General features: G+C 43.5%; 1 protein-coding gene across 1 annotated transcript in view; it reads right to left on the bottom strand.

Annotated features, from left to right (window-relative positions):
• LOC139264540 (ATP-binding cassette sub-family A member 13-like) overlaps positions 1-27,217 on the bottom strand; it is a 417,853-nt gene that overhangs the window by 174,457 nt on the left and 216,179 nt on the right. The window contains exons 27-29 of the mRNA XM_070881155.1: positions 19,310-19,420; positions 15,657-15,747; positions 10,606-10,782 (exon numbers count right to left, since the gene is read on the bottom strand). Coding sequence (XP_070737256.1) covers positions 10,606-10,782; positions 15,657-15,747; positions 19,310-19,420 — 379 coding nt within the window. The remainder of the gene's footprint in view (positions 1-10,605; positions 10,783-15,656; positions 15,748-19,309; positions 19,421-27,217) is intronic.

Below are 27,217 nucleotides of genomic sequence, written 5' to 3'. Positions count from 1 at the left end.
CTACCTCTTGACAAGCAAGGTGAACTGCTGTGTGCCTTCTCACATCCACCTCATCTAGCTGCATCTTCAATGTGCCAGCCATTAAACAGGGGTGAGGTGTTGCAGCACTCTATCGCTCACTCACAAACTCTGTTTCGTCACTCCACAATGGGTTTGCCTTCAATGTTGCCAGGCACCTTCTCCACAATCTTAGTCGGGACTGACAAATATATAACATTTATTTTGAAGTTTAATAATGCTGAAATTATATTTGCACCATATGTAACCACTTTAAGTGCACATATCTCTTTAGATTTAAGCTGATGGCAAGATCCGCCTCCACCATTAGGCTAGCAAGAACAAAACTGTGCTGATAGAAAGAAATACTTGCATGTACATAGCGCTTTTCATGACCACCAGATTTCCTAAAGCACTTTTCAAAAGTACTTAATTGGCTGTAGTGCTGGCACTGTTGTAATGTAAGAAACGCAGCAGCCAATTTGTGTCCAGCAAGCTCCCACAAACAGCAATGCGATAATGACCAGATAATCTGTTTTAGTGATGTTGATTGAGGGATAAATATGGGCCAGGACACTGGGGATAACTTTCCTGCTCTTCTTTGACTAGTGCCATGGGATCATTTACGTCCACCTGAGACGGCAGACGGGGCTTCGGTTTAATGTCTCATCTGAAAGACGGCACCTCCGACAGTGCAGAACTCCCTCAGCACTGCACTGGAGTGTCAGCCTAGATTTTTGTGCTCAAACTCAGAGATGAGGGCACTACCAACTGAGTTACAGCTGACACTGGGCTGAATTTTTCCTGGCGGTAGCAGGCTCGATCGGTGGAGGGTTGGGTGGGGAAGTTGGTTTTTTGACAAGGGGTCAGGAACCCGCTGTCAACTCGCTCCCACACACCTTTCCCACAGGTGCGTCTGTCATTCCCGGAGCCAACCCGACCTGCATCGGCAGGGAATGCAATTGAAATCATTGTCAGGCACTTAAGAGCCTTTCCCCGCCCCCACCCCTACTTTTTAAATTTTCCTCCATGGCCATGGGATTCACACAGCTCGGGAACTACTTCTGTCAACCTGACGCGTGAGTTCCATGGTCATTGCTCCAGCTGATTACTTGGCAGCATGGAAAACAAACCAAAATAAAACCATGTTGATTACATCAGCTAACAGATTGATGGACATTTGTTCTGCTTGAAAAGCTACTGGTAACTGTTAATTCAGCAATTCCTGAAGGATGTAAATGGTGAGAGGAATACATTTTTCACTGGCCATTCTCAGCTGTTGCCTTCCATCTCAACAGTAATTGCAGTGAATTTATCTGCACTACAAAAAAAATGACATATACCATTGAAATAAATGTTTCTTTGTTTCTAGTCAGGTTTTTCTCAGTTATCCAGTTATACATTAAATCAAGTCATCAACTATAACAATTTCATTCTCATCACTCATTCCAATGGTTCAATTTGCTTTCAGTCCCTGAAGATGTAATTTTTCAGTCTGAGACTTTAAGGTGAATTTCTGCAGAGGTTCTCTCATTTGTCCATTGTTAACTTCAACAGAAGAGCTGCAGAAATCCCAGAAACACATTGTAAGCAACACTTCCACTATTTGTCAGGGATTTTCACGCTGAACTTGCATAAGATTGCAAATCCACCCCTTTTATAAATACATTTAAAATCTGCTTACTTTTATGCCTTACCTATACACACACATACATCTTTTATTTGTACCGGTTACTGATACAAAAGTCTATTGATGTGTGACTAAAGCACCGATAACTTCCCGTCAGGGACACCGGCCACATCGGACCGGCCAAGGTAAGGAAAAAGGCCGGTCTGTGTTTTGTTCTTGCTAGTCTAATGGGGGGAGGCGGATCTTGCCATCTAAATCTAAAGAGATATTTGCGCTTAAAGTGGCTACACATGGTGCAAATATGTTCAGCATTCAAATGAAAATTTGGGCAGAATCATTTCTGTCCAATTGCCTAGGTCAGCCAGCTATTCCCACCACAGATTTTACCAGTCTCATAATATTAGGGCTATTCTGTCTGATTTTGTCATTTAAATTGTCACCACAGATGAAGACTGAAATTCAGATTATGGATATAGATCTCCCAACATTTCAATTATCTCAATCCAAACTCTTGAAAGAAACCAAAGCTCGAAGGTAGGTAAAGAGAACTACTACAAATCCCCAGTGAACCCATGCATATATACCACTAGATCATAATTTTTGTATGATCAGCTGGGTAACTGATGCACACAAAAACTTTTCACTGTGTTTTAGAGCCTTCCAACATAAATTACTGTATGCCCTGGGCTACTGCTGGACTATCAGGCTCAGGTATCGGATTTATCAAGTCTGCCACAGAGAACTGACAGTTCCGATCTCCCATTAAAAGGCTATCATTTTGTGACCAATTCAACCCCAACGAGACACTGGCATGGACAAGACAGGCTGAATGGCCTCCTTCTGTATCGTAATGGTTGTCAGACAGGAAGCAAAGAGTAGGAGTAAATGGATACTTTTCAGAATGGCAGGCGGTGACTAGTGGGGTACCGCAAGGTTCTGTGCTGGGGCCCCAGCTGTTTACACTGTACATTAATGATTTAGACGAGGGGATTAAATGTAGTATCTCCAAATTTGCGGATGACACTAAGTTGGGTGGCAGTGCGAGCTGCGAGGAGGATGCTATGAGGCTGCAGAGCGACTTGGATAGGTTAGGTGAGTGGGCAAATGCATGGCAGATGAAGTATAATGTGGATAAAAGTGAGGTTATCTACTTTGGTGGTAAAAACAGAGAGACAGACTATTATCTGAATGGTGACAGATTAGGAAAAGAGGAGGTGCAAAGAGACCTGGGTGTCATGGTACATCAGTCATTGAAGGTTGGCATGCAGGTACAACAGGCGGTTAAGAAAGCAAATGGCATGTTGGCCTTCATAGCGAGGGGATTTGAGTACAGGGGCAGGGAGGTGTTGCTACAGTTGTACAGGGCCTTGGTGAGGCCACACCTGGAGTATTGTGTACAGTTTTGGTCTCCTAACCTGAGGAAGGACATTCTTGCTATTGAGGGAGTGCAGCGAAGGTTCACCAGACTGATTCCCGGGATGGCGGGACTGATCTATCAAGAAAGACTGGATCAACTGGGCTTGTATTCACTGGAGTTCAGAAGAATGAGAGGGGATCTCATAGAAACGTTTAAAATTCTGACGGGTTTAGACAGGTTAGATGCAGGAAGAATGTTCTCAATGTTGGGCAAGTCCAGAACCAGGGGTCACAGTCTAAGAATAAGGGGTAAGCCATTTAGGACCGAGATGAGGAGAAACTTCTTCACCCAGAGAGTGGTGAACCTGTGGAATTCTCTACCACAGGAAGTTGTTGAGGCCAATTCACTAAATATATTCAAAAAGGAGTTAGATGTAGTCCTTACTCCTAGGGGGATCAAGGGGTATGGCGAGAAAGCAGGAATGGGGTACTGAAGTTGCATGTTCAGCCATGAACTCATTGAATGGCGGTGCAGGCTAGAAGGGCCAAATGGCCTACTTCTGTACCTATTTTCTATGTTTCTATCTATGTTTCTATGTAATTTTTCTATGATTCTATAATTCTATGAGACCCCACTTACCTTCTTTGTGGGAAGAATACTCACTGATGGTCATTAGATAACTGATAAGCATGGTTTTTGAGCCATCGCTTGGCAAAGAGCAGGTCCCAGGAACTGCTTCTGAGCAGCATAACTCAACATAAAATGTATGAATGCATTGTCACCATCCTGTTGATCACAGTGGGTGCACATAGCACATTGAACAGCGATTTCACCAATTGGAGATATATGATCGCATATCTGCTTCCTGGCCACCATACAAGTCTTTCCAACACTCATCACTCTAAGCTTCAGATTTTATCATCAACTACATGATGTATACCTACCTTCTGAGTGGTGGAAAGAACTACAATGAACAGCTTATGATTTGCCAGCCATCTGATGTTCTAAACGTATTTCATGTAGACTTTTGAACTGATATGAAATATGCAGATAAAGCTGTGGCAGCTTTTGTGTTCCTCGCATAAAAATGTAGGATTGATTTAAATGCTTGCTGTGTCACTCTATAAGAGGGTAGTGACCTGAACTCATTGAGGCTGGATAGGCTTACCCTATCTCTCCAGTGTTGTACAGAATGAAGCCTGGGATAACTCATCCTCATTAAATTAACGGTCTGGATGACTTTACATGTAACTGACTTTACATGAGATAGAATTTTCTTTCTGGAGCTCTGAAGTATCTGAGAGGGACAGAAAGGACCAAGCTTTTTGGAATTCCCATTCTTCTACTCTCTTTTCCAGCCATCTTTCAACTTGTTGCTCTCAGAATAATTTAACTGTTATTACCAAGCCAAGGGCCTGAATGTTTTTGGCTGCAAATATTTTGATAAGACAGAGATGGTTGTGCAACAACATAAACAATCTTTCTCAGCAGGGTTATTGACTTGATCTTCTCTGTGCTTAAAAAAGTATGGGCTAGAACCTCCACTTCTATTGCATGCTTAACGGCAACTTAATGCCCATTTTACCACTGAAATGACGTATAACGCCCATATATCGCCCATTTTGGCACAGAATGGAAACTGACAGGCATTTTTACGAAACTTATCGGCGAGTGATACTTTCCCCATGTGCTTAACGCTGGGAAAAACTTTTACCGCCCGCCCACTTTTTTGGGGCGGAATCATCAGAATGGGTGAAATCAACGGCCATAATATCGCCCAGTGTTACTTTCCACACGGAATTAATGCCGAGATTCAATAATACCGCCCGCCCATTTTTTTTTGTCGTAAAGAGCACATTTGGCGAAACTAACATCCAGATCAGCCACCGTCACTTTCACCACCTCGCACACATATCGTCCACAATATCGCTCACCCAGAAAAAATAGAACTGTTCTGAACGAACGGCAGCAGTGTGGCTGCCATTTTTTAAATCGCTGGTCGCTTCATTCAAAAGACTGCTTCAACTTCGGGGGAGTTTGCACTGACTCTGGAGTTCTTCTCGGGTGAAGTGACCATCTCAACAGACATATTTTCAGAATCTGGACTATTGGATGTTTACTCTAGGTGTATTTTAGTGAGGAAATCATTGCTTCTGATCAATCTCTATTATACTTTCATTGCAATGAGGCCAGCCATTTCTCAGCCTGCATCGATTAATACGCAGATGCTGCAGAGTACAGATGGCTCCATGTGTGATGCACATCATTATGTCCCCAATTTAAGACATGCAAGAATGAGGAGGAGGGCCAGACCATACACACCCCGCATGTACAAGGAAAAGAGATCTTATCTCGGTGTCTCCGACTACACCTGCCTTCAGAGACTGCGCTTCCATAAGGTGGTGCTCAATGAAATATGTGAGCTCATCAGGCCACATATGCAATCTGCCTTCAGGACATCAGTGTCGGTCCAGGTCAAGGTCACCGCAGCACTGTCTTTCTACGTGTCCGGTTCCTTTCGGGCCTCCGCGGTCGAGATTTCGCCTCTGTCTCACCATGCAACCCATCGCTGTATTAGACAGGTCACGGAAGCCCTGTACGCGAGAATGATGGACTTTATCAGCTTCCGGATGACCACGGAGGCTCAGCCTGACAGGGCTGGAGCATTCTACCACATTGCTAAGTTCCCCAGGGCGCAGGGAGCTATACAGTGCACTCATATCGCCATGCGGCCACCTTCTCAGAAGCCGGAGCGTTTTAGGAACAGAAAAGGATTTCACTCCCTGAAGGTCCAATTAGTTGTCGACCACAACCAGATCATAATGGCAGTGAATGCCAAATGTCCAGGCACCTTCGATGAGGCTCACATCCTGCGTGTGAATGCTGTCTCTGGCACCTTTAAGAGTCAGCCACAAGGACAATGCTGGATGCTTGGTGATAACTGATATGGCCTAGCCACCTGGCCCCTGCATGACACCCACGCCGAGGCCGAGAAGCGATAGAACCAGAGCCACAGAGCCACACGCAACATGGTCCAGAAAACAATAACTGTGCTTAAGCAGCACTTCAGATGTCTGGACCACTCAGGAGGGATGTTACAATACAACCCTGAGCAAGTAGGTAAATTCGTGGTTGTGTGCTCGATGCTGCACAACCTGGCTATCAGGAGAGGTAAGAATTGCCAGAAGGCACTGATGCTCCACCTCAGGAGAGAGAGGAAAAGGAGGATGAGGGGCTGGACGCTGACCTAGGGCCAGATAATCAGGCTGGCTGTGCAATCATGACCACGACCCCCTCCAGACCACAGGAAAGGGCCCGTGGTGGCTACATAGCTGCAAGACTCTTACGTGAGGAGCTGATGTCTGACCGATTGGCCTGAAAGAACATTGATGTGAGTGACAACACTGACACACTGCTGTGTGTGTGCGGCTCAGACATCAATGGTGCCCATCATCTTGGTGCCAGTTAAAGTTTACATTGATTGAAGTTAAGTTGTATTTAACACTTTCATGTTAAGGAATCACCAGAGTGTAATGGTCCAGCTATCTGAGACAATGCGCAACAAGGTTATGTTCAATAAAAAAAATGTTATACCAACATTGGTCTGAAATCATAAGTATCATGGGCAAAAACACCCAACCCCCGCCCACATCCCACTTTTTCCACCATTCAACATGTCCAGCAACACAGAATACAAAGGCAAAGCAGGAGGATGGTCCCCAGCCCCCTTACATTGCAACAAATTGCATACACCCAGATGGAGATATAACACAGCCATTACCTGCGGACATGCACCTCACTTTCCTTCCCCCCTTCCCTTCTTCTCCCCACCTTTATTCCTTCCCCTCCTCGCTCCATGGCGCCTGGCCGAGGAGCTCTTCAGACAGTGCCTCATTGGGGGGGGAATGAAGGCAGAGGCGGTGGTTGCATGGGTACGGGAGCGATGGGTGCCAAGGGGGCAACATTCTCTGATGCAGAAGTAGGATCTTTGTCCTTGCTCTCATCTGTCGTTTGCAGTGGTGGTACGGAACCTAGGGATGGAGTGCCGCATTCTGGGACCAATGGGAGGCCTGTGCCAGCAGTGTTCCTGGCTATCGCATCCAGGTCCTCCGCCATCCACGGAATGTACTCCGTCATGGTAGACAACTGTCGGGATATGCCCCCCAATGCTTCGATGAGCTGGTCATCAATGTCTACAGTCTTCCTGGACAACTGTACCATCTCTCCGCTCTCATGTGGTGCTCGTGGAACAGACCTGTCGCATCCACGAGTCCTCCCCGGGGTCGGCGCCGTCCTGGAGACAAATAGGGTGCCCTGTGGTGATGTGCTTGGGGCCGGTACCTCCAGAGTGGAGGAAGGAATGACCTGAAGACCACTAGATGACCTTGGGGTGGAATGGCTTCTGGAGCGTGGGGATGCAGGTTCCTCGAAGTCCGTGCTCTCATCTGTGGAGAACAGACCCAGCGGATTGACGGACAAGAATCGGAGCTCCTCAGCACCAGATGTAGGATCGTCCGGAGAGTCGAGCCCCGCGCCCCCACCTTCTGGCCTCTGTGGTCTTGCCTGGGGCAATGTTGCTGGCTGAGCTGCAAAATACAAATGAGGTTATTAGAGGAGAAGGGGGTGCTAGGGTCACAAGTTGAGTCCAGCGCTACACACAGCATATGCACGACAAAAGCACCACCACTCTCAAAATCATCACAGACATCACATTTCATGACCAGCAACACATTAGCATTGCAATGAATTTCATTATGGCAGCATTATTTCTATGACAATTTTAGAAATCATCTATCATATATGATTGTTCGGATATGAGTGGGTGTGGCATCTATTGACTTTACATTACTCAAAGTTTTACTCACGTGGCATCACTTCAGGGTCTGCAGATGTTTCTGTGGCTGTCCAGATGTGCTTCCCCACGAGTGTGAGCACCCGCTCCTCCATCTCTGTAATGTCACTGGGGACTGGTGGCCCCCCACCCGTTCGCCTCTGCACGGACCTCATCATCGAAAGCTTCTTCTGTAAAAGGTAACAGGACGACATGGCATGAGATCATTGCATGATATCATTGCTAGGTACTGTCACAGACACTGATACAACACATAACCGACAGATGTAATCATGATTATTATGAAAATTATCATTCTTTACCTAAAAACGTGCACCGTGACTGCAGGCTTTGAGTAAAACATTCCCGGTAAAAGTGAAAGACCTCACATCTGCTGATAGTCACTCATGACTCTTACAAATCAAATTATATAAATACATAAGTACATGTAAATAAATGTAATACTTACTCTTGCGGATCCCACAAGGTCTTTCCATCCTTTGTGACATTGGTTGCCCTCACACACCTCATTGGTCGCTGACGAGATCACCTCTGCTATCTTGGTCCATATCTTCTGGCAGGCCTTTGGGGTGGGCTTTCCACGCCCTCCCTGCATCAAATCACCCCAGCATAACTCGACCTCCTGCAGGAGGGAGGCACTTACTTCATCCGAGAACCTCCTGGCTCTTTTGCGGCCTCCAGTGTGCTCCTCTCCCACCTCACTGCTCTCTGCAGCGTCAATCTCCACAGTGTGCTGTGATGCCTCCTCCTCTCCCTCCATTATAGGACACATTCAGGCAAGTATGTGGCTGGTAACAGCTAATTTTTCTTTTCCTACTTGCTGTGAAGCTCTAAAGTCTCCCTCCTTCCTCCCAAAGCAGCCACACCACACCCAGACACGCCCTCAGTCCCTCTGAGCTCCCTCTCTCTCTGTCTCCTCTTCTGCGCATGTCATGATGACCCTTAACCTCTTGAATCGTGGGAATCGACTGTTGCCATGCCATTGCTAAGGACGGTGATACTTTACGGCAGAAGGTCAGCGAGATTTAACGCTACCACCCATTTCATATCGCTCGCGGTAACGCCCATTTTAAAAAATGGAGACTAGGTGCTTTGAGGATGGGCGAGAAGCTGGCGATCTGAAAACCCATTTTTACCGTCCACGCCGGAAATAACACCCATTTTTGGGCGATAAGCACAAAAGTGGAAAATCTAGCCCTACACCCCTTTATCTATTCTGTCTGCTTGTACGACCATTGATTTATTTGCCTTCCGTCTTTCAGATAGAGTACAGACCACTCTGCCGCGGGTGCTGTAATCAGCAAAGTATGTAACAGTTTAATGCCATCACTGGTCCTTAAGAATAAAGAGTGTGATGCAAAACACTCAAGGGACACCAGAACATCTGCAACAATATAAACTGATGGTTGAAGAATCTATCCTGATGAGATTAAATGGGTGGGTACAATAGAAAATAGAGTAGATTATATGTAATCTGAGGAAGAAGCAGGCTGACTGAACCAAATGTATTTTATTATTCCATGCCTTCTCACATTCTTATTTTCCTTCTTAGGTTTTTACATTGCCGCCTCTAACGACATTACATATCTAGTTGAACAGTTCATCAGGTTTACCATGAAAGGTCAACTTCTCATTGAAGCTGAGAGCCTTTAATCTACTGAAGACTCAGAATGTTGTGAGCTACAACTTACATAGTGCTTCTCACATATAGGAAAATATCTGAAAGTGCTTTACATTGAGTATGTAAAACGACTCCTCTGACGTGTGATTTCAGACATCAGCAGCATGACTCTATTTGTGTATCATAAGATTTGAATTCATCACATGTTTATTAATTTGCTTTGAAGTCAAATTGGTGACCACATACCAGATTACCAATTTACCATCAGTTACTAGAAAATCAATGGGAACATTGAAATAAAATTAAATAATTATGGGAAGTTGTTAATCATTCAACAAACATTGAAATTTCAGTACAGAGGGAGACAATCCAGCCCATGTCTACACTGATGCTATTTCCTCCACCAGAATATCAGTATATCAAGATATGGCTTTAAAAATGACATGAATTCAAAGGAGCATTCAAAAGCTAAGGAGTTTTACACCCTTTCTGCTCTATTTGTAGTGAAATCATAAACTTGCTTCTAATTTTGCTACAAATAGTGAGCAGAGGAATCTGTATGCCCAGATGGCCATCTACACAAATAGAACACATTTTTGTTAAGGGACAATAATGAGCAAATTCAAAATTCCAAATCAAGCTCAAAAATCATTTTTTTAAATAGTGGAGTGTTGCTCCAATTCAGAATTTCAATTTGTAGTGATTCTTGAAGTCAATTTCAATTTTGTGCGACATCAATATTCTTTTTGGCATTGAAATTTCACTGTAAGATAATGTACAAAAACTGAACATATCTTAAATTCCTTCCTCTTCTATTTAAATGGAGGTGCTAACCTGTTTACTGTAATTGAGTTACTGTCTCTACTAAAATAGCAAAGTGGAGTTTCACAGGAATGTGTTAAGCATTCATATGTTACAATCTCAGTGTAAGTTCAAGGCCTTTAGCTTTTACCTATAATAATCAATTCAATTAAAATCATAAAAGATAATTATAATAGAGGATGAATGCTATACATTGGAAACTAATCTTTCTCTTAATAACATCATCTTAAGATAAAATTAATAGAATCAGAACAATGTTACAACTTTCAGCCCTAGTTCCCAGACTTTACTTGGATGAAAGATACCATAGTTGGCAATTTACTTACTCGCTAGGAATGTATTTTTGTTCATTAGCTCTTGTACTTTCCGCTCTAGCTCTTCCTTGGATTCCAGTTGTTTGAAGCGGTCCAGTAAAAAGCAAGATGAGATATTAATCATCATCTGTGAGAGAACAGTGATCTGTTGTGCAACTGGGTCGTTCATTGTACGGTTTATTATCATATCTGAAAAATATAACGTTTTTATATTTGTATAATACTTGTATTGGAGGCAGTTCAGAGAAGGTTCACGAGGTTGATTCCTGAGATGAAGGGGTTGTCATATGAAGGTTGAGCAGGTTACGCCTCTACTCATTTGAGTTTAAAAGAATGAGAGATGATCTTATTGAAACATATAAAATTCTGAGGGGCTTGAGAGGCTTGAGAGGATGTTCTTCTCGTGGGGGAATCTGGAACTAGTTTCAAAATAAGGGGTCGCCCATTTAATACGGAGATGAGGAGGAATTTCTTCTCTCAGAGGGTCGTGAATCTTTTGAATTCTCAACCCCAGAGAACTGTGGAGGCTGAGTCATTGAATATATTCAAGGTGGTGATAGACAGATATTTGAACTACAGGGGAGTCAAGGGTTATGGGGAACAGCAGGAAAGTGGACCTGAGTCCCTGATCAGATCAGCCATGATCTTATTGAAAGGCAGAGCAGGCTTACGGGGCCGAACGGCCTACTCCTGCTCTTATTTCTTAAGTTCTTATGTTTCAACCTGTAATTTAAGTAGATTATTAGTATGTTTTCCCTCTTCATCTGACTTTTTTTCCTCCTTCCCTGAAATCATTCATTCTTATTATGAGGTGGCCCTTCAGAACAGCGCCAAATTGCCCATTCTAAATGTGTGAATCTGGCGAGTGTTTATATACAGGATATTCAGCTGTGGAGGATACGATACTATAGTTGAACCCAATCTGGTTTCAGCTGATATCAGTACATATACTTTTCAGCAAGAGTCTATTGAATATTGATCTGCACTGGGATTCTGGCTGATTTTCCTCATCCTAGCAGAAAGACACAAAGGCTAACTGTAGTGCTTGAACTGTTTCCCCAACTTAGATCAGTCAACTTAGCCCATATTGGGGATCAAGCCTCAGACATTCTGGTCTCAGAATGTGCATTCTCAGAATTCCTGACCACAGGGATTATTCAAGCTAAACCTCTCAACATGCAGAGCACGAGATACTAACAAAAGAGAGAAGAAAAGGGAATCCAGTTTAGGTAGCTTCGGTTGTCTAAAAATATAATTTACTAATTTAGTATCCATAAAGCACAATGGATATATCCTCAAGTGTCCTGAGGAAAGGCTTGCAGGTTTTGAGTTACGCTGTAAGAAATGATGGCCCGTAATTTGTGGTCAGCCACAAAACAAAGGCGCACGCGGCTAGCCCCGAAGAAAGCTGCCCACAGCGAACTTGTGATCTCTGTGGTGGAAAGTTTGCCTTTGGCAACGTTCAAATTGAATTCAGCGCTCTGTAATTGGAATTCCCAGTATGATGCTGCAGTGACATCAGCAAACTGTCTAAGCAGCCAATCACTTTGCAGAATTCTCACAGATAGGAAACCAAGAAATGAAAAGTTGCTTTTATCTGGACTTTTTAAAATGTTGGAGAGCGTGAAATAAAGATTTGGAAATGGTAGAAGCTGAAATATCATGAACAAACATTTAAAAGAAACTTTTTTTTTTACTTTAAAATTTTTTTTAATTTTGATCATATTGGAGAAATTTGACACTCCACAATTATAAAAATTAATTTTCCAGGGCCAAAACATGTGGTTACACTGTTAAAACCCCCGTTATACCTATTCCAAGAAGACTTAATATTTACTAGGGTATTGAACAGTGATATTAATGAGGAAAGCCCAAGTTTTTGTCAGTTTCACTGATGCCACAGATTGCCAGATCTGGGGCGGGGTGGGCCGCAGTGCAGCCAGTGTTAGGGCAGTGAATGACTGACCACAACCTCAGGATTTCCTTGTTTAGATGCACCTGCGCTAAATCCTGAAGTTGCGGTCAATTTCAGAGGGGTAATGATGGTGAACGCTGGTTGTTCGCCATCATTACTCACCGCATACTTACTTAAATATTTATGTCCAGAAAAAAATATCCACAAAGTCTATAGTTTGACTGCAACTAGTAACTTATGCAGCAGGACCACTATCCCTTATCATTTATAACAAAGAAGAATATTCTTCCTTTTATTATAATAAACATTACAAGTTACATTATAATCTTTCCCCATAAGACACATATAAAGCAAAACCTAAATCTGTGACAAATAATACACATAATGGCCCTGAATTTGCGGACGGAGGTTTCCCACGGGAAAATGCCTCCAATCCGCAAATAAAATGCCCACGTACCTGATGGTCTGGGAGGTACAAAGATTCGGTCCTGGGCCTCTCTGGGTACCTGCAGGTAGAGGCCCACATATCCCAGGGGTGCATGCAGTTCGCTAACGCCCCTGGGGTCACATGGGCCAGCCCAACCAATAAAAGGGAATCCCCATTCATGCTTATGGGGATTCTGCATTCCAAAAATACATCTACACATCAAATAAATTAAAAAAAACATTACATATTAAAAAATAATTAAAATGATATTTAATTAAATATTTAAAACAAAAATTACATTTTTTGAGAAATAAATTCACATGTTTTAAAAGGGCTAAAAATAAACTTACCTTATTGCACACGTATTTTAATGTATAAAAGTAAAAAAGAAAATAAGAGGGCAAAGAGTGGGTATGGGAATTGAATGGCAGCTAACATAAAAGGAAATCCAAAAGTCTTCTATAGGCATATAAATAGTAAACGGGTAGTAAGAGAAGAGGTGGGGCCGATAAGGGACCAAAAAGGAGACCTATGCATGGAGGCAGAGGGTATGGCGGAGTTACTAAATTAGTACTTTGCAGCTGTCTTCACCAAGGAAGAAGATGCTGCCATAGACATAGTAAAGGAGGAGGTAGAGGAGATACTGAATGGGATAAAAATTAATAAAGACGAGGTACTAGAAAGGCTGGCTGGACTTAAAGTAGATAAGTCATCAGGACCGGATGGGATGCATCTTAGGACATTGAGGGAAGTGACGGGAAAAATTGCGGAAGTACTGGCCATAATTTTCCAATCCTCCTTAGAAACAAGGGTGGTGCCAGAGGACTGGAGAATTGTAAATATTAGACCTATGTTCAAAAAAGGCCAGTCAGTTTAACCTCGGTAGTGGGAAAGCTTTTAGAAACAATAATCAGGGACAAAATTAAAAGTCACTTGAATAAGTGTGGATTAATTACAAAAAGCCAGCATGGATTTGTTAAAGGCAAATCGTGTTTAACCAGCTTGATTGAGTTTTTTGTTGAGGTAAAAGAAAGGGTTGATGAGGTCAATGTGGTTAACATGGTGTACATGGATTTCCAAAAGGCGTTTGACAAAGTGCCACATAGTAGGCTTGCCAGCAAAGTTGAAGCCCATGGAATTAAAGTGACAGTGGTAGCATGGATATGAAATTGGCTATTTGACATAAGCTAGAGATTATTCTTGGTCTAGGCAGAGTAGATAGAGAGAAACATATCCCTTTAGCAGAAGGGTCAAGAACCAATGGACATAGATTTAAGGAGATTGGCAGAAGAACCAAAGGCGACATAAGAAAAAACATTTCTATGCAGCGAGTGGTTAGGATCTGGAATGCATTGCCTGAAAGGATGGTGGAGACAGACTCAATCACAGCTTTCTAAAGGGAGTTGGATAAGTACCTGAAAGAAAAAAATTTGCAGGGCTACAGGGAAAGGGCGGGGAGTGGGACTAGCTGAGGTGCTCTTGCAGAGAGCCGGCATGAGCTCGACGGGTTGAACGGCCTTCTTCCGTGCTGTAACCATTCTATGATTCTATGAATGATTGAAAAAAAATTATTTTAATGTTTTTTTAAACTCTTATGCTGGTAAAAGCAGACCGTACACTTTTACCAGGCATAAGAATTTCACGGGCATTCACCCTTTCCCCAGGTTTGTGCCCCTTTCCCGTGCGTGAAACCCAGACCTTGCGCTGCCCTTACGGACGCTTATGCACCTTGTATGCACCCCTAGGAGCAGCAGATTTTGGCCAATACTTTAGAAATATATGAAATGAACACCTATTCATCAATTTAAAGAAATCACTTTTCTATAATAAATATCTTGTATTCTCCTTGCATTAACTGAACTCAAAGTTAACTTATCTGATATAGACCTTTGGGAAAGTCTTTGGCATACCAAGTTTTACAAGCTCAGATATCTATCATATCTCTCAGATTAATAACCAGTGGTCATTCTAGTCCAATTTTTCTCTGTTAATAAAATCTCAGATTTAGGAGACCTTGTGGAACTGTGGTTTATTATCTAGGGTGGCATTGTAATATGTGACTCCTGGGATTTGGGGAAAATTAATTAGCAACAACTGACTCTTCCTGCCTTCCTGCCCATGCTACGCCTCTAATCCTCTCCATCATTAGACTTCTGTCTCAAATGACCTCTTTATCGTCTCTCTTATTTCACACCTCTCCCAATTTCCCGAATGGCCTTCATGCTTTTAATGATTTTTATTGATCTCAATAGGATGGAAGTTGGGTGGATCTACAGTAGGCAGGTAATCCGTTCTATCAGATTACTGCCCAGTTAGTGTATCAGGTCTCTAACCCCACATGGATTTTCTGAACGACCCCAGATACTGTGTAATATTGGGGCTGTGCACGGAGTAAATGCAGGCCGAGCATAACCGTTCAAATAAGACAAGTGGCAGCATTCCCAGCTTCCTGTCTCACTTTGCTCCTTACGGATCTTTGGGCGGTGCAGCAGAGACTGGAGGGTCTGCAGGGTTCACAGAACAGCCAAAAGATAGATCCAGCAAACAGGTGCCCAAATGTCCCAACAGAGTGCTCCCCTCTCCTTACAGGTGTAACATCCAAAGAAGAAAATCTACTCCTGTGTGTATGTATATAGGTGACAGTTAAATACATTATTACAATCACAATCAGGCTAAGATACCAAGAACAAAACAGAAACATCCACAAAATTCAAACTGTACCGTAATGCTGTATATTTCTCAAAAGTTCATCAGTATTAATATCCAGTTGACTCTGAATGAAACTGCGTACAAAATTATTCTGTAAAGCCCCCTGCAACAAAAAAAAAGAGTTCCATTTATGCTAATCTAGTTTCTTATAGTTGTCGCAAATCGATACTAAAATTAACACATTATTGTATTAAAACTATGAATATACTGTTCTGAGCCATACCAAACAACTGCAGTAATACCAATCAAGAATCATACAACAGATAATTTAGTATTTTGGCCTGGTCTTTTACATTGTCAAGCAAATGTTTTCTTGCATGGAGAATTGAATAGTTATAATGAGGATTGTACCAGTGAGTTGTAAGTTTTCTTTGAAAAGCCATTATTAGTGTTCAAAAATGTTAAGGAAATTATATTTTGTATGGGGAGAAAGAATAATCAGAAGTGCTATGGCCATTTCACCACAATGATGTTACATGCATGTGACACAAAAATTACAGCAAAATATGAGTTTTTAAACAAATGAAGAAAAAATGCACACATAGGATTACATACATAGGATGTACGACACAGGATCAGGCCATTCGGCCCAACCAGTCCATGCTGGCGTTTATGCTCCATTCGAGCCTCCTCCCATCTTTCCTCATCTAAATCTATCTGCATAACCCTCGATTCCCTTCTCCTTCATAGGCTTGTCTAGCCTCCTCTTAAATGCATTTATACTATTCGCTTTAACCACTCCCTGTGGTAGCGAGTTTCACATTCTCACCACTCTTTTGGGTAAACAGAGATAACTGGTTCATTCTCTGGTTGGCAACCAGTAACTAGTGGGGTGCCGCAGTGATCAGTGCTGGGACCCCAACTATTTACAACCTATATTAACGACTTGGAAGAAGGGACTGAGTGTAACGTAGCCAAGTTTGCTGACGATACAAAGATGGGACGAAAAGCAATGTGTGAGGAGGACACAAAAAACCTGCAAAAGAACATAGACAGGCTAAGTGAGGTGGGCAAAAATTTGGCAGATGGAGTATAATGTTGGAAAGTGCGAGGTCATGCACTTTGGCAGAAAAAAATCAAAGAGCAAGTTATTATTTAAATGGAGCAAGATTGCAAAGTGCTGTAGTACAGCAAGACCTGGGGGTACTTGTGCATGAAACACAGAAGGATGGTATGCAGGTACAGCAAGTGATCAGGAAGGCCAATGGAATCTTGGCCTTTATTGCAAAGGGGATGGAGTATAAAAGCAGGGAAGTCTTGCTGCACCCATTTAAAACAGAGATGAAGAGAAATTTCTTCTCTCAGAGGGTTGTAAATCTGTGGAATTCACTGCCTCAGAGAGCTGTGGAAGCTGGGTCATTGAATAAATTTAAGACAGAAATAGACAGTTTCTTAAACAATAAAGGGATAAGGGGTTATGGGCAGCGGGCAGGGAGGTGGAGCTGAGTCTATGATCATATCAGCCATGATCTTATTGAATGGCGGAGCAGGCTCGAGGGGCCGTATGGTCTACTCCTGTTCCTATTTCTTATGTTCTTATGGTCTTATTAAATAATTTTCTTCTGACTTCCCTATTGGATTTCTTGGTGACTATCTTATATTGATGGCCTCTAATTATGCTCTTCCCTACAAGTGGAAACATTCTCTCTGTATCCACTCAAAACCTTTCATGATTTTAAAGATCTCTATTCGGTCAATGTTTCACAAAAGCAGTTCTTCAACTTTTAGTTGAAGGGAAGGTAGCCATCCTTGTCAGATGTGGTGATTCTGTTAAATGCATTATTCCTCTGTATCTTTTCTCAACCAGCATCAACAGAGAATGTGTTTGCAGCAATAAATTACAGACGCCGTAAATTTATTGCATCATGAAAAAGAAACCAGCATCACTGTCCCTTAATCTCAAGCAGACAGTGCAGCACCAACCAGAATTAGTGTCAGACTGGCTCGGTTGGTAGCACATTTACCTTTAAGCCCCAAGCTCATTATCTAGTCTGTCTCTCTAGTGCAGTACATAGGAGGGAGTACATTTGCTGATGTTCCAAGGCCCAATTTCAGGCACGAGAACACTGGGTGGAAGCAGGAATTCAGAAGTTGTTCCATGGCCTTTAACAATTCTTGGATTTTCTGTCTGAAATTTGGCAGATATCCAATACATCTCCCCAAATATAGGTGGGCAAATATTTGCAAATTATGCATTAATTACACTATGACTTCATATGTTGCATTTTCTATCATTAATGGCATAGTTAAACTGGATGTGTTCCTGGCATCTAGAGTTGCTATGGGGAAGGAGTATTTAAAATTTTAAATCAGTTAGGACACCAATTTTAAAATTTTCAAAAATTTAGACGTACTCCTTTAGCTGCCACAGAAGCATATTCATCTGCTACTGATGCCAAGCCCGAAATTATACTCCACTCCATCAAGGCAGGCTCAACGACACAGGCAAAGTACAACTTGGAACCCATCAAATACATGTTAGGATTTCTGACAAAATAGGCAACATAGGCCAGGCATGATAAAATTGTCTGAGATATGCAATTGTACAAGGCCTTGGTGAGGCCTCACCTGGAATATTGTGTTCAGTTTTGGTCTCCTAATCTGAGGAAGGATGTTCTTGCTATTGAGGGAGTGCAGCGAAGGTTCACCAGACTGATTCTAGGGATGGCTGGACTGACACATGAGGAGAGACTGGATCAACTGGGCCTTTATACACTGGAGTTTAGAAGGATGAGAGGGGATCTCATAGAAATGTATAAGATTCTGACGGGACGGGACAGGTTAGATGCAGGAAGAATGTTCCCGATGTTGGGGAAGTCCAGAATCAGGGGACACAGTCTTAGGATAAGCGGTAGGCCATTTAGGACTGAGATGAGGAGAAACTTCTTCACTCAGAGAGTTGTTAGCCTGTGGAAATCCCTGCCGCAGAGAGTTGTTGATGCCAGTTCATTGGATATATTAAAGAGGGAGTTAGATATGGCCCTTATGGCTAAAGGGATCAAGGGGTATGGAGAGAAAGCAGGAAAGGGATACTGAGGTGAAGAATCAGCCATGATCTTATTCAATGGTGGTGCAGACTCGAAGGGTCGAATGGCCTACTCCTGCACCTATTTTCTATGTTTCTATGTTTCTATGTCATCCTTCAGAGCAGATGTTAGCTGAGGTCCTGCCTGGCTGTTCCAGTTGTTCTGGCAGTTAAAGATCCCAAAACACATTAAAATAAGAGCAATGTTCTCCCAGTGTCTTTTCCAACACTTCTTTCTCAACCAGTACCACCAAAAAACAGATTAACTGGTCATTCATCTTGTTGTTGATTATAGGATTTTGTTGGTGCAAAATAACTGCTGCATTTGTCTATATAACAGTGACTGAACAACAAAAACAATGCACTGTGTGACATTTGATGCAGTAAAGCACTATATAAATATTATTCTTATATACAAAATATCAGGATTATGTTTTGTGACTATGTTGAGGACTAAATTGCTATTCAAAACTATAGGATAAACAGAATACTTCAACCATCATAGTAAGTTACGAGGTTGTCATCAATTATAAGTATAACATATAACCCAGTATAGTTTTGTTCATCCAATCAGCAAAATGAAAATATTTCCCCTCCGCTGTCAATCAAATAAACAGAGTGATGTTACTTTTTCAGATACCTGAAGCTCATTTAGCACATGATTTTGCTGAATTTGAAAAAAGCTCTGGGCTTTCAGCCATACTTCTGAATAGGTCTTCAGATCGCCAACTGTACTGAATGTCCTGTTGGCCTGAATAAAATACAGAAAGCATTAATAAGCATTGCATCTAATTAGTTTAGCAGCTTGTAATATGAAATAATTAAGGGATCAAGATGTGCCTGTTGTTACAGTATTGGGAGCCCAGGGAGGGGGTGGCGGCGGGAGGGGTGGGAGGCGGGAGAGAGGGGAGCCTTTTAACTGCCAGCTGGCTATATCTTACCTGAAAATCTAATGGGACCTTGTGTAACCATTTGCCCAACTTTCAGGCAGGCCTTTAAATGTGTGCCCAGCACCCCCACCCAAAACATGCAGGAGTCTGTTTGGATATCCAAATCAGAGTCCTATGCCTGCTGTAGCACACCCCAATTCCAACTTTCACGGAAAAATGGGTACACCTATCTCTCTGTTGAGAGACCAAACTGGTTTCCTTAAAGGGGCCACTTAAGGCTTCTCCCTAAAGGTACGTTTTGTGGGTTTTATTTAAGAGTTATGTGGGACTAGAAGGAACAAGAGTACTTCTCCAGGCCCACAGAAAATGGGACATATCGCCGAAATTGTGCCCGTTGGGCACCCAACTCGAAAGTCTCCACAGCTGGGTTATCGAAAAGCATTGGAAGCAAACAAGAAAAGATCTCCTGCCTTCACTATTTGTAATGAAACTGTAAACGTAAGTATAAAGAACACATTTATAATATAATTGGCAATAGTAACCATAGGAAACCTTCCCCTAGTTTATAAATAGGTTAAATTGCGTACTTTAAGAAAAGCAAAATAAAAGCTGGAATATTCAACTACGCAACCCAGGATATTCCCCTACACACCCCGGGCCACAATTTCCCTAACCTGGGCAGGGTGAAGGCAGGAGATGGTGGCGGTGGGTGACGAACTATTTCAACGAAAAGGAAAATCGAGCAACTCATAACAGGCAGCAGATCTGCTACTGACCATTTTACGCCCCCTACCAAAGTTGAAAGATCCGCCTAAAATGATCAAATATAACATTACATGCACTTACTCTTTCAACTAGCTAATTCTTGAGAGCCATAGTTTGTTCATTTGTCTGTGAAAACCCCTGTTAATCATTGGGTAGCAATAGTCACTTTCCCCATAATTTCATATATGTGAAATCCAAAAAGTGATCCGAAATAATACTGCAGAAAGAACTGTCACAAGTCAGTCATGGGTGAGATATTCCCATCAATGACAGAAATGTGTATTTTTATTTCACCATAACCCCTCAACAGCTACGCTGCAGCATACTACATTTTGAGCAATACAATCCACATTTTAAAATAATTAGGCAGTTCATTGTCTTATTGTTGTTGTCATTACCAACAATCAAATAAAACCAAATTCAAATTATTAATCTTTACTTACCCTTTGTATTTTTCAACATTATAACAACTTTTTAGTGCATGTGGTTTGAATTTTTTGATATGATGTTGTAAAATGTTTGAGAAATGATCGAGAAAACATAACATAAATTAATGCTAAGTACATAATGTGCAGTCAAATATGGCAAAACAGAATCAAAGGCCATGCAGATCCGTGGTGACAATTATCTTCAAATTGGTTCCTTTATAATTATTCAGAATATCAATTTTTTGCAGCTACTGCACTGTTTGGACATATTTAAATATGGGTTTACTTGTAACCAGACAGACAAAATACCAGTATCTGTGATACTCTTGTCTTTGTAAACAGGAGTAACAGATGTCTGAATCCAGTATCAACATCGTTTTTTATGAGATAAAAGTCAGTCTCTGTTATGTATTACCACATGATTTGTCACATGGTTTAGTGTGAACATGCTCAGTTTGCTCTGGCCTAATAAACAAACATACGGACTAGCAACCATCATGTCTGTCCTTCATTTGTTCTACCTACATAGATTACATATTCCAAAGCCATTTTTAGGGATAATGGAAGGACATCGTCATGTATTCAACTATCATTGTAACCTATGTATAAGCTGACCTAAGTTGTACACATTGAGAACATTGACCACAAGGGGTGAACTTGTGGGAGACATAAGAACATAAGAACATAAGAATTAGGAACAGGAGTAGGCCATCTAGCCCCTCGAGCCTGCTCCGCCATTCAATAAGATCATGGCTGATCTGGCCGTGAACTCAGCTCCACTTACCTGCCCGCTCCCCGTAACCCTTAATTCCCTTATTGGTTAAAAATCTATCTATCTGTGACTTGAATATATTCAATGAGCTAGCCTCAACTGCTTCCTTGGGCAGAGAATTCCACAGATTCACAACCCTCTGGGAGAAGAAATTCCTTCTCAACTCGATTTTAAATTGGCTCCCCCGTATTTTGAGGCTGTGCCCTCTAGTTCTAGTCTCCCCGACCAGTGGAAACAATCTCTCCACCTCTATCTTGCCTATCCCTTTCATTATTTTAAATGTTTCTATAAGATCAGCCCTCATCCTTCTGAACTCCAAAGAGTAAAGACCCAGTCTACTCAATCTATCATCATAAGGTAACCCCCTCATCTCTGGAATCAGCCGAGTGAATCGTCTCTGTACCCCCTCCAAAGCCAGTATATCCTTCCTTAAGTAAGACACTCCTAACATGGACTTTCAGGTATAAAAGGGGAAGCTCCACCCACCTTCATCACTTGAGGTCTTGGTAATAAAGGTAACTGGTCACAGAGTAACCTTCTCTCAAGTATGGGCCTCGTGTGCATTTATACTGTATAGTAAGGACATATCATTGGCGATGAGAAACTGGGATTTAAACCACACGAGCATGGCCACTAGCAGCACAGAAGAGAGGTACTGTGTTGGTGATGATTGGGACGACTTTATTGAGAGACTACAGCAAAGTTTTGTCACTAAGGAATGGTTGGGACAGGATTCGGCTGACAAATGCAGGGCTCATCTCCTGACGGTTTGTGGATCCAGAACGTATTCCATGATGAAGGACCTTCTAGCGCCAGAGAAGCTGGCGGATAAGACGTTGATCGGGGAACATCTTAAACTGGTGAGCAGCATGCACATGGTGAGACACCAGTTTTACATGCACCAGCGGTGAGAAGGGCAAAGCGTTCCAGACTTCGTGGCAGATCTCCGACGACTGGTGAGCCTATGTAAGTTCCCAGATGCATGCAGAGTGGAGATGCTGCGAGACTTTTTTATTGAGGGCATCAGGCATGCTGGGGTTTTCAGGAAACTGATTGAGACCAAAGACTTGACCTTGGAAGCAGCGGCTCTGATAGCCCAGACATTTATCTCAGGGGAGGAAGAGACCAGAGTGATGTATGACAAAAATCTTGGCTCAAATGCGGCAAACGATCAGGGAGTCAACATTGTTAACGCAGCACACAGTTCTCTAGGTAGACAAGGGCAATCGGACATGCCCCAGCATGTAGTCGAACCCAAAGAGGGAATTCAACAGAGACAGTGGTTAGCTGAACGACGATTCATGCCATCGCAATGGACAATGCGGCCAGTAATGAGGCCATCAACACCTGTTAATGGTGCGCTTAAGGATAGTTACAGAGACAGTCAGAGACGATCGACTGGTAATGGACCTTTTGTGTCCAACAATGGGGCCTCCAGCTTATGTTGGAGGTGTGGAGGCAATATACCTGCAGAAACTGCAACATCAGCGGTCACTTGGCGCATATGTGCAGGAAGCCTGCAGCCAGGTTGATGTACGAGGAGGACGGGCCCGATGTAAGCCCTACGAAGCCAAATGAATACTGGGGGAAATCGCTGCAAGCTGAAGTTCAGCGAGTTCATGTGGAGCACATATACAGTTCATATATCAGGACGCCACCGATAATGATGAGAGTGCTCCTCAATGGCATCCCAGTATTAAAGGAGCTAGACACGGGGGCCAGCCAGTCTCTGTTGAGTATCAAACAGTTCGAAAGGTTGTGGGTGTCCAAGGCCAGGAGGTCAAAATTATTGCCGACTGACGTACAGCTACGGACATATACAAAGGAGATCATTCCGGTGCTAGGCAGCGCCAGGGCAGTCATGACCCACAAAGATTCGGAGAACAGGTTGCCACTCTGGATTGTCCCAGGGGATGGTCCCGCACTACTGGGGAGGAGTTGGCTTGCTGTCATGAACTGGAAATGGGGCGATGTCAATGCAATTTCTTCTATGGAGCGAGTATCATGCTCACAGGTCCTGGACAAATTTGACTCATTATTTCAACCTGGCATCGCCACTTTCATGGAGGCCAAGGTCGTGATTCATATAAACCCGGACGCCAGGCCAGTACACCACAAGGCCAGAGCGGTGCCGTACGTGATGCGGGAAAAGATAGAAGGCGAATTAGACCACCTGCTGAGGGAAGGCATCGTCTCGCCAGTCGAATTCAGTGACTGGGCAAGCCCGATCGTGCCAGTGCTCAAGGCAGTTGGGTCAGTCAGGATATGTGGCGAATACAAGGCCACCATCAATCGGGTGTCACTCCAAGACCAGTACCCGCTACCGAGAGCGGAGGACCTCTTTGCGACGCTATCCGGTGGCACACTTTTTTCAAAATTGGACCTGACCTCAGCTTTCATGACCCAGGAGCTGGCGAGTGAGTCAAAGAAGCTGACCACCATCACGACACACAAGCGGTTGTTTGAGTACAACAGATGTCCGTTCGGGATTCGCTCGGCCGCCGCGATCTTTCAGCGAAATATGAAAAGCCTCCTCAAGTCGATTCCAAGAACGGTGGTTTTTCAAGACAACATCCTCATCACGGGTCGCGATACTGAAGAACACCTCCACAACCTGGAGGAGGTGCTATGCAGACTGGACCGGGTAGGGCTGCGACTACTTCATCGTGGTCACTTCATCAGATATACTGTAGTCCATTAGTCTCAGTAAGCTCAGATATGTGCGAAATTTCTTTAGCATGGAAGGCAGTAAAAGGCGAAGTGCGTCTTCTTAGCTCCAGAGGTAGAATTCCTGGGGAGGAGGGTAGCAGCAGACGGGATCAGAACTACTGCATCCAAAACAGAAGCAATCCAGAGAGCACGCAGACCCCGTAACACGACGGAGCTGCATTCATTCCTAGGGCTCCTGAACTATTTTGGGAACTTTCTTCCCAATATGAGCACGCTGTTAGAGCCGCTACATGTGCTCCTACGCAAAGGTCGTGATTGGGTCTGGGGGGACAGACAGGAAAAGGGCTTTTGATGGAGCATAACAAATTGCGTGCTCTAACAAACTGTTAACGTTATATGACCAATGTAAGTAACTTGTTTTAACGTGCGATGCGTCATCCTATGGAATCGGGTGTGTGTTGCAGCATGTGAATGCCAATGGTCAGTTACAGCCGGTAGCTTATGTCTCCAGAAGTCTGTCCCAGGCAGAAAGGGCCTATGGGATGGTAGAAAAGGAAGCGCTAGCATGTGTATATGCAGTAAAAAAAATGCACCAGTACCTGTTTAGCAGGAAATTTGAGCTGGAGACAGATCACAAACCCCTAACGTCCCTTTTGGCCGACAACAAGGCCATAAATGCGAATGCATCGGCCCACATACAGAGGTGGGCACTTATGTTAGCCGCCTATGACAACACAATTCGGCACAGACCGGGCACTGAAAAGTGCGCCGACGCATTCAGCAGGCTCCCACTAGGCACCACTGAGGGAGCAACTGAGCATGATGCTGAGATGGTCATGGCTGTTGAAGCTTTTGAAAGTGAAGGCTCACCTGTGACAGCTCGTCAGATTAAAGTCTGGACAAATAAAGACCCGCTACTGTCTTTAGTTAAGAAATGTGTCCCGAATGGGGACTGGGCATGCCCTGAGGAATTTAAACCATTTCATAGGCGCAAGGATGAACTCTCGATTCAGGCCGATTGCCTACTGTGGGGAAACCGAGTAGTCATGCCCCAGATGGGCAGAGAGGTGTTTATCAGAGAACTTCACAATGAACACCTGGGCATTGTCATGATGAAGGCAATTGCCAGGTCACATGTTTTGTGGCCAGGGATAGATGCAGACCTGGAACTTTGTGTTCGCAGGTGCAACACGTGTGCTCAGCTGGGCAACGCACCCAGGGAAGCCCCCCTTAGCCCCTGGCCCTGGCTCGCCAAGCCATGGTCACGCATCCATGTGGACTACGCAGGTCCTTTCATGGGAAAAATGTTTTTGGTTGTAGTAGATGCCTACTCCAAATGGATTGAGTGTGCCATTTTAAATTCAAGCACATCCTCTGCCACGGTAGAAAGACTACGGGCAATGTTCACCGCCCATGGTCTACCGGATGTCTTGGTCAGCGGCAATGGCCCATGCTTCACAAACACTGAATTCCAGGACTTCATGGCAGGCAATGGAATCAACCATGTCAGAACGGCACCGTTCAAGCCGGCCTCAAACGGCCAGGCGGAACGAGCAGTGCAGATAATCAAACAGGGGAAGCTCAGAATCCAAGGGGGTTCCCTATAAAGCCGCTTATCACGCCTCCTGTTGGCCAATAGATCCCGACCACACTCACTCACAGGGGTTCCACCCGCAGAGCTGCTAATGAAAAGGACACTCAAAACCAGGTTATCCCTTATACACCCTACTATGAAAGAAATTGTTGAGATCAGGCTTCAGTCACAATGTGACTACTATGACAGGAATGCGAGGGTGTGATGTATTGATGTCAATGACCCTGTTTTTGTCCTTAATTACGCTGCAGGGCCCAAATGGCTTGCAGGCACTGTGATTGCCAAAGAGGCGAATAGGGTTTTGGTAGTTAAACTTACCAATGGACAAATCTTCCGCAAACACGTGGATCAAACTAAAAGGAGGTTCAGCAACCCCATAGAAGAAGCAGAGGAAGAACACGACATAGAGTTTACTCCACCACAGATTACCGAACATCGGAACCAAGTGGAGGAGAGCCCAGTCACTGTGAGCAGTCCGGACAAGCCTGAGGCACTGCAAACAGCAGACACTCAGGCCAGTGCCCAACAACTGGAGCCCCAACTCAGGTGCTCTACAAGGGAGCGTAAACCACCAGAGAGACTTAACCTGTGATCCCGCTAAGACTTTGCGGGGGGAGGTGATGTCATGTATTCAACTATCATTGTAACCTATGTATAAGCTGACCTAAGTTGTACACCTTGAGAGCATTGACCACAAGGGGTGAACTAGTGGAAGACACTCCTAACCTGGACTTTCAGGTATAAAAGGGGAAGCTCCACCCACCTTCATCACTTGAGGTCTTGGTAATAAAGGTAACTGGTCACAAAGTGACCTTCTCTCAAGTATGGGCCTCGTGTGCATTTATACTGTATATGAGGACATATCAGACACAGTGTTCAATCTTCGAGTGGACAAGTTTACGTGAATGTGTGAAAGCTAAACTGAATTTTTGCGATGTTTTACCTTTAATGTTGATGCAGAATCGTCTGTGCTTCACCTTCGTGTGTATGTATACACAGCAACAGCGGCATTGATTCTCACAGGTACAAAGGCAGCATGCAGAGTCACTGTTTGACGGGATTGGGACAATAATGGTCGTGCCTGTGGGATTCATCAGAAGCCTCGGTATGTAAGACCGAGCACGCGAACCATTCAGTTCTACATTGAGTGGAGGGAGATGTCTTTTAGGGCCAATAGCATTACTGAGACCGAAGGTGTACGAGAGAATATTCAAGCTCAAATTATAGTAATTCGTGAACAGAAGAAAGCAATCGGGCCAGATGTCTATGGAACACTGACAAATCTACTCGCGCCAGGGAAAGCGAAGGTTGCGTTCTTTGAAGACATTGTCGAGAAACTCGTGGACCATTTTGACACAAAGCCGTTTGAAATAGCAGAGAGCTATAAGTTTGGTTACAGAAACCACAAACAAAGTGAAACCATCAGTGA

This window comes from Pristiophorus japonicus, chromosome 5, assembly GCF_044704955.1.
Source record: "Pristiophorus japonicus isolate sPriJap1 chromosome 5, sPriJap1.hap1, whole genome shotgun sequence".
Lineage (NCBI taxonomy): Eukaryota > Metazoa > Chordata > Chondrichthyes > Pristiophoridae > Pristiophorus > Pristiophorus japonicus.
Note: the sequence above shows the minus strand (reverse complement) of the source record. Positions and strands in the feature narration are given on the sequence as shown.